Genomic DNA, 8744 nt, shown 5'->3' with positions numbered 1-8744 from the left:
GGGTGTCTTCCCTGCCACCTCCTCCTGGTAGGGTGGGTATTTGAGTCCCAAAACCAGTGCCCTAGCAGCAGAGGACAGTCCTGAGCCTGGCCTACCCGTGCTGTGCAAGACTGCTTGCTGCTGATTACTTTCTTCTGCGTGGGATGAAATCAGAACAACCCCCCATCGCTTTTTTTACATTTTAGAGTAACTTTTTCACATTCCTGTTCAGTTCTTCAGTTGCTGACAGAGTTACCAGCCGTTCCTCCAGACAGCACGGGAACAAAGAAAAACATGCATCATGCAAGAGATCTGATATTTAGCAGGCCTTGAAAAGGATCCCTTGATCTTAGGAGCTTTACTGTGTGTGTTTTCAGAAGTCAGTCACTGACTCTTGATTTAGCTCAATTGTGTGCACACTGAAATCAAGGCTGTTACTTCTACCTATAAACCTTGCCTCGCTAGAGTCCCTTGAATACCAGGGCTTCCCTGCTGCTATAATAATCCATGTATACAGATAACCTATATATAACGGTATTTTGAGCCAGAGGAACAAGAACATACGCACTTCTTCAAAATTAAAAGTTTAGTTACAGAGATTACTTACTGTATCTGGAAGACAAATCCACTACCATTTCAACTATTGAATATTATACATATTAGAAATAACTGTGAAATAGTAGAGTACCATCCCCTAATGGAAATTCAGAGCATGGCATTTTAAGCTTCATGGAATAAAACCCCCTTTCATTTCCATTCAGTTGGTGGAAATGTGGAAAGTTTAACATTTCTGCAAAATGCTGAGCAACTACCAAGCGGGACACTGAGGCAATGCAGGAGTGATACATCTTGTCATCCTAAGCACATGCAGATTTGTAGCTCCTGGAATGAGATCAGCGTGTTGCAAGATCTGACAGTTTGTCAGTCAGTCAGAATGTATCTTTTTTTAAGTCCCCATCTTTAGAACCATTAGAGGGCTTCCCTGGATCACACCGATGTGGAGCAGTGACTGTTTTGTGTAAAGGAGTTAAATACCTCCTCAGCTGCTATTCATCTCCCTTCCAACTACTGACATCAAAGGAGTTATAACAATCAACAGCAGCTGTGAATCTGCATTTCTACCAGTCAAGAAGTTTTCACCGTCATTCCGAAAGCAGCAAAACAAGCACGATTCAAAACTGAAATGCTAAATTGTGGTTTAGTTGGTAGGAAATCATAACATTGTTTTACCACCACCCTGACCACTTAGCCAGTTTTGGGGGACTTTAAGGCTTTTCTCCAAGAGATCATTACAATTCCTGGGTTCTTATTCACAAAACTGGATACAAAGCTCTATCCCTCGAATGATGGAGAAGGGAACAGTTTCCCAGACTCCTTTTCCCTTGCAGGTTTGTGTCCTAAACATCTCTGTTCCTTCTGCTTTCTCTCAAGATCAATCTTAAGACTATCATTTTGCAAATAGCTGATGCAGGAACCGCGTGGCTGCATCTGAGCAATCTCTTTGCAGCCGTATTTCTAACCATTTGAGAGAACCCCACCCTAACCCTTGATTAGGTGACTTGTTCCTCACACTTGGCATTGTAGCTGATCAATGAGTGTCATATAGGCAAGGGATAAATGTGTGCAAGCTGCTTATGATACTCAGAGACAAATTACAGTCTCTTGAGACCAGTATTGCTGGGAGAGTTTGGGGAAAGAGAGACACTGCTGAAAGTTATAGGGACTTTGTAGAACCTCCAGTCTGGTGGCCCCTGGATTGCTAAAGTGGGCACTGAGCTGGTGGCAGGGATCCTAGCTGACAGGAAAAGGTAGATGGTAAAGCTGTGGGATTCAGCTATCAGCATATAAATAGCTGCTTATGTGATGCAGATGAGAACTGTATTGTACCTCACCTGTCACAAGGAAACATGTCTGTTGTCTCCTAGACTGTGCTAGAGTAGATGTGACCATGATCCACCAGACATCAATGAAATCAGTGGAACATAAATCTACTGGAGTGTGAGAAATCCGTATTTTGAGAAATATTTGAGGTTTTTAGTACTGATCAGGTGCAGGACCAGGCAGAGAGCAAAATCAATGCAAAACTGACAAAATTATGTAATAGAGAGAGAACTCAAGTTTTATTAGGGATTAGGAGAACTTACAGAACAAGTGGAACCAACACTGGAAGCCAAGTACCTGTATTTACAAAGAAAATATATATTTATATATATATAAAGCTGTTATCCTGAAATAATAAAAAGAAATTCTTCCCAAAACATCTTGCCACTCTGCAATCTGGACAGCACATCTCCCATAGTCCTCTGTGAGTTAATAACACTAGAAGCAAAATATCACAGTGACTTCCTCTTCAGCGTGACATTGGTTCACCATCTAAGGCAATTTCAGAGAAGCTATTGGGATTGTTTGTTAAGTGAGAAAGTGTATTAGTCCACAGTCTGGCAAGCATTTTTTATAACAGATGCGTGCCCTTCGTCTGACTGTCCTCATCTCTTGCTGCTCATTCTTGAATCGTACTGCTGCCTCTGTTACACTGATACTGTTCTGTGTCTGAGCAGCGCACCAGATCAGAGAATTGATCTGGGTTAAAAACAACCTAGCAAAACCCCTAAACTAGATCAGATTTGCAGTGCATATGTTGTGTGGCTGGCCAGTTGTGTTGGTTATTTTAGTAGGTGATTTAAGCCAGTGCTGCAGGCACTTTCTCAGGCAACAGCCTTAACTTTCCAGAAGAAGTGGCAGGAGTCTGCATAGTTAAGGCCTACACATCTACCTTAATATGGAAGCAGAATTCCATTTCCCCAGCATCGATCTCCTGCTGGAGTTCAGGCATCTTCATCCAAATACTCTTCTGCCTATGTCCTGAGGGGTCCAGCTTAAAAAGAGCTATATTAGAGTAAACCTGATTTACTGGTGCCATAAATGTCAACATAAAACATCATGTGAACAAGGTGACCATATAGTTCTATATAGGATCATACATGGTCCTTCAAGATTTAATATTTCAAATGCAATTCTGAGGTGGTAACTACTGCTGATATTTTCATGTGTTTGTTGCATTTGGAAGGAGTGTGAAAGGAAGTCACTGGCAAAAAAACCCCAAACTTGCCTTCCCCATAGTTGTTCAGTTTGGGAGAAGCAATGGTTTGGGTCTTTAATCACTCTGTCAGCATTGCTTACCTGTAATACATCCCACTGCTGGTGAGAAGAAGGGAAAGAAAATCGCTGCAGGAAGAACATATTCATTCTGAATGTCTGTCTGTAGCTTTCTTCTGTGTAACTGGTACTATTCCCTTTTTGATTCCCTAACTTGGAAGGCATTTGTATTAAATTAAGTCCTGTGTATGGGCTGACGCTGGGTAACTGATCACATGAGTGCTTCCACTGTGTTGCAAATACAAGGGAAAGCACACGTTCCTAAAAATCTTCATGCATATGCCTGCTTCCAGCTGTGTCTGTCCTTGTTCTCCTTTGTGTCATGTAAGCCTACCACTGCTTATGGAAGAGTGTCTCCAAATCTACTCTCAATTAGAAATAAAAACGATCAGTGTTTGATTTCCTGTCCTAATTAGAAAGAGTTGAAAGTTTCATTTTGAAATTGTCTAAGTACTTAAATATTGGTTTTTCAAATTGAAATTTTCTAAACCTTTGTAATTCACTGAAACATGGTAAATGTAGGGGTTTGGTCAGACCAGAATTATGTCTTTTTTTTTCTGTAAGCTTTCCCCTCCCCACCCCCCAACAAGGGCAGTGGGCCAAAAAGTCTATTATTCATACGCTGTCATCTGAGAAATTATAGAAAACAAATATACTGTTACACTTACCCCTAAGATTGTCTTCAGGAAACTTCATCTTCCCTCTGCTGTAAGATACATGTGAGCTTGCACAAGAGGATATATTGTCCACTGACAAGTATAATTAAGCACAGATGTCTGAGGCACCAAAAAGCAGCTAATATTAGCAAGGGTCTTAATTTTTATCATTTTGCTTATGTTCTTTTTAGAGATCTGAATTTCATTTAGAATCGGTTAAAGATGAAGAAGCTTTTCATTTAATCGACAAATAATGTCTCATGCTCACGTGATGTCTTTTTAGGAAATATTTAAAGAAGTTTTTTCTTCCCTTGAACACTTGTGTTGGTGAAGTAAAGACAGGCTTTCCAAAAGAGCTTTCCAATATTTAAGCTTATAATGGCATCATACAGACAATGACTATGGCATCCGGACTACGAGAAGCAAACAATAGATCATTATAGTTAACAACAGCTTAACTAATGACTGCATTCTGATTTATAGATAGGTAAGGCTGGAAATTAATCATTATATGTGTATGTGTGATAAATGCATTGCATATCCTTTTTCTTCCTTAGAATTTTGTCTAAGATTTTTGAGTTGCAAGATCAGATCCAACCATAAATAATTAGTTTTGAGAGGAGCTGGGCAGTAACCTCTTATCCCATCCCAAAGGAATTGCCGAGCTTTTGAAACTTTCCCATCTCAAATTCAAACAAAGAGTGTTTTCATGTGCCATCTCTGTGTCTTCCATTGCAAAAGTCTGGATCAGCACTGTTGTAGCATTCTTCATCATTTTCACCTTTTAAAACAAATAGTTTAGGTTTGATACAGTTATTTTGACATGAAAAGCAAATACGTACATACATAGAATTTCAACATAAAATATTATTTAGTTTTAATTTTTTCAAAATGAATAATTTCTTTAAATCAACCCTTTCCTGCAACTAATTTCCATTTCAACATATTAATCTCTCCACAGAAAAATTCCTGACCATCTCTTGATATTGCGAGTTTCTAGTTTTTTCATATTTCTAGTCTTCCATAGGTTCCACATGTCTGCTGAAGAGATTGGGTGCAATGGGAATGGAACAGAATCCACAAGAGCTTTGCCTAGATTTATTTCCTAGCTGCAAAGCAACTTTAAGTTAAACATTGGTCTGTTGCTTCTGCTAGGCAAGATAAACCAGAGGACAAGCTAAAAGCAGAAACTTTGGTTATTTAACCAAAGTAGATCAAAGTGGATATTAGTTTTGCTGACAAGAAGTATCAGTTCTGTACTCAGGTATGAATTTATACAGCACTTATCATCACTAGACCAAAATCACTTGGACATACGATAGTTTCAATTTGTATCAGCCTTTGATTATGTGCATATGTCAATATGGTAATACCGTTATGTTACACAGGGCTGCCTTAATAGTTGTTGTTTTCCAAAGGTGTCCATTCAAGGATACTTGAATGACTGAGTATTTTGAGAGGAGTGGGGTGTTCCTTGCTCTCTCTCTCTCTTTTATTTTTAATTTTTTTCTTAATAATTTGTAACAACAAATAGGCATGGTAAATGATTGGTGAAAGTTGGACAATTAATAGTTTAGAATCTGTGGGTCAAATGATGCTGAGCCTGAAAGCCTTTGGATCCATAGGAAAAGTGAGCACTATGAAAACAACCCCCAAATTATGAAGGTTTTGGTTGTGTGCAGAGCATGTTCTTTCTGCAGTGACAACGGCTATGTTTCAGATAAGAAACAAACTCATAAGACCCCCTTATTTCTTGGAAAAAACCCCCAAAACCCAAACCAAAACAGTTGTTGGAAGAGAACTGTTGAAAGGAAACATCTGGAGGAAATGCCAGTCCAATCTCAATCTTGTCTTCAGGATACCATAACTTATGTTTTCCAGGATGTGATACTGTGCTTCATCAGACAACATCACAATGAGATCATACCTCTGAATATGGACTCCAGGCCACCTTTATGAAGCATGGTAATCATTATGTCTGATTCTGCTTCCTGAGAGAGTATATTAGAAATATTTCTCACCCAATGGTCATTTCTTTGATGCTAGCATGGAATCCTAGATACACACAAAAATTATTACTTCGCAAACTCTGAATCTATGTGAGGATGGAAGCAGGCATCTCTAACCAGGAGCCAGCCCTGAGATGTCAACAGAGTTGCAGAGAAAAGCCTAAGACAAGCCACAGCTAAATCCAGGACAAAATTATGATAAGAAGGAATTATGGTAGAAGGCATTAAAAATTCAGTGATTTTGTATAGCCATATGCAATGTAAGACTTCTGGAATTTTTCAGAGGAGGTTAAAAAAAGAGATTGTTCTAGCTTGTTATGTATGTTATGTATGTATATTAATATTGTTCTAGCACTCCTTCCATGGATGCTCTTAGTATGACTACAAAAACCATCCATTCCCCATAATGTGTCTTCATGGATTTATAAACCTTTTTAAAAATTAGGGAAAACAAAAACTTTCTGGCAATCTATCAGAGCTCTAGTTGTTAAAATGTTGACTTAAAATGTCCTTGGTACTGGCATTACCTTCATAGGTAGTTATTTGCTAGCTGTGTATCTATGATTTCATAGTAATCAGGTCCAATAAAAGTTTAGACCCTCACATTTTAAATGTAAAGAATTTTTGTTGGCTTGCAGGAACAAGACCAATCTGAGTATCATTATTGTGTCATCTGCAAGAGAGGTTTTTTTGAAGTTACAGCCTCATATTCAAGAAAAATGTATGAATATTGATACTAGGCAGAAAACGAAGTATATAGAGAATATACTATTAAAAGTTCATGCACTTACAGGTAAACTTAGTTGTCCCTGTTCCTGTTTTTTGCTGAAGTAGGCTGTGTCTATTTACCTGGGTTTTTTTTTTCTGTATAGTGATCCACATAATAGACACCATAAACAATTAGTTACAAGTTGTTGCTATAAAACCTGTAATGAAATGAAACAATCAGCTGCTGTCCTGCTTAGAGAAGTTTCTCTGAGTTGTCTTGGCCCTGTTTCAGAGTAGTACATGTAGTAGTTTTAATATTTTCTTTTTTAGGCTTTGATGTTGACATGTCCTAATTCTCAATTTCTTTCTGAATTGTTGTAATCAGAGCTGGATGTATTTGAAATATATGTAGCCTTTTGTGCACTTGCAAACTTTACAGACTCAACACCTAAAATACATGTATGAGCTATGTACATATGTATTTTCATCTCATATTCCCATGGGTATGTCTTCTGTTGCAAAATGGGCCTGGAACATTCATAGCATACTCCTATACTCTTTCATTAACTTATTCTAGAAATTTCCACACCCTATATACATAGGGATCAGGTCTGAAAAAAGTTGTTCTCCTTTTTCAGTGAGTGCTTATCATACCTGAGCAGGTGCCCCACAGTATAGCTTGTACTGAGAAGAGAATACCCTGACTGCATTGCTCCTCCTGTTATCGAAGAATATTGATATTCAGCTCTTTGTTGCTAAAATACATCACTCCCAAAACAATTGTGTGTTACAGCAACACAATAAGCAAGATGCTTTAACAAAGAAAAGCCTTGGCAAAAGAGCCTTCTTATAAAAACAATATTATATTATAAACCTAAGACATCGGTGATTTCCTAAGGAAGGAGTAAGATCTACCATGTTTTTTCGTTTTAATGAGACAGTACTTCCAAAGTCAAGGAAAGGCCATATGTCTGTCTTCCACATAGTTGTGGTTTGCTTCCAACTAAGCATGATAATCCTTTTCTTTGTGGGAGAGAACCGTAAAGACACATGTATCAGTTATTTTATGCCAAATGCATAAACATTTATATAGGAGCAGAATGAACAGTGAAACTGATTATTTAATAACTCCAATAACACAAATGATTCAGAAAATCACTCATGTCCTGGAAGACCATGCAAGCATGTGTTCAGCTATAGTACAGCTCTGAATTTTAGTGAACTTTAAGTTCAGCTCATATGTAAATATCCTGATTAGAGACTCATTGATTGAATTTGTATAGTTTAGAGAATTTCACAGGAAATACTGAGAATATTGCCTAATTTATGAACTGAAATGTATTCCTTTTTAATTTCTAAAAAATCCTGCAGAGATTTTTATGTTCTAGAGAGTTGCAATAAAACCTGTTAGCTAGCTCTTTCAAATCAGCTTTGCATGTGTGGAAACAAGATGACTGATTTCTATAGTTTTCCTGCCTTCTATTAAATGGAGAAAAACAGTTGAGTTAATAAATGATTGAAACATGGACCGAGTTGTGCAAATTTTGGGACAATCCTAGCTTCACTGGCTTTTGGTACAGCTGGGAGCATCGTTATGTTTAATAGATGGTGAAATCTGCTAGTCATTTAAATGCTTAAGAATGGTTGTTCTGGTTCAGACCAAGCATTTGCCCAAGCCAGTGCTCCTGTCTGCAGGGGCTGCCAGGGCAGACCATGGCAAGGACAGGAAAAACTGATGTGATACTCCCCCACGGATGCTTTCCTGATCTCAGTACCCAAAACAATTTTCCACTTAGGGTTTTCCTGATTATGCATGAAGAATGAGCTCCTAACATTTGTTTGGAAGCTGGTTCCCCCAGCTGTATTTGTTTTCCCTGAGCTCTTGTACCAGAAGACTCAAGGGGTAATCAGGGCCTGTGTGCGTTCCCCACGCTCTGCTCCCCCGTCTCTTCCCCAGGCTGAAGAGGCTTGGCCTAATTCGTAACTCCTTGCATGGAACCTGTATGCCTTTAATGAGTGCTTGCTGAAAGGTCATTTTGGGTGTCCAAGGCAAGGTGCTGGCAGCAGGGCGGCTGCAGGGCAGCCTCTATGGGAGGAGTCCAGGGGCTGCCCTGTGCCGGACATAGCTGGTTCCAGCCGGTTCCAGCCAGCTCCTCAATGGACTCCCTGCAGGCTGGGCCAATCGGTGAAGCTGGTGGCACCTCTGAAAATAGCTAACAAAGGGCAAAACGCTGCA

The 8744-nt window shown here is 39.0% G+C and overlaps 1 protein-coding gene across 1 annotated transcript in view; it reads right to left on the bottom strand.

The window, feature by feature from the left end:
- The window catches only part of LOC103898416 (integrin alpha-4-like), a 27279-nt gene extending 23448 nt beyond the window's left edge, over nucleotides 1-3831 (bottom strand). Inside the window, exon 1 of the mRNA XM_009278687.1 lies at nucleotides 3804-3831. Within this exon, the coding sequence (XP_009276962.1) occupies nucleotides 3804-3831 (28 nt within the window). The remainder of the gene's footprint in view (nucleotides 1-3803) is intronic.
- Nucleotides 3832-8744: the final 4913 nt, after the last annotated feature.

This window comes from Aptenodytes forsteri, unplaced genomic scaffold (assembly GCF_000699145.1).
Source record: "Aptenodytes forsteri isolate BGI_AS27 unplaced genomic scaffold, ASM69914v1 Scaffold257, whole genome shotgun sequence".
In the NCBI taxonomy this organism is placed as follows: domain Eukaryota; kingdom Metazoa; phylum Chordata; class Aves; order Sphenisciformes; family Spheniscidae; genus Aptenodytes; species Aptenodytes forsteri.
Note: the sequence above shows the minus strand (reverse complement) of the source record. Positions and strands in the feature narration are given on the sequence as shown.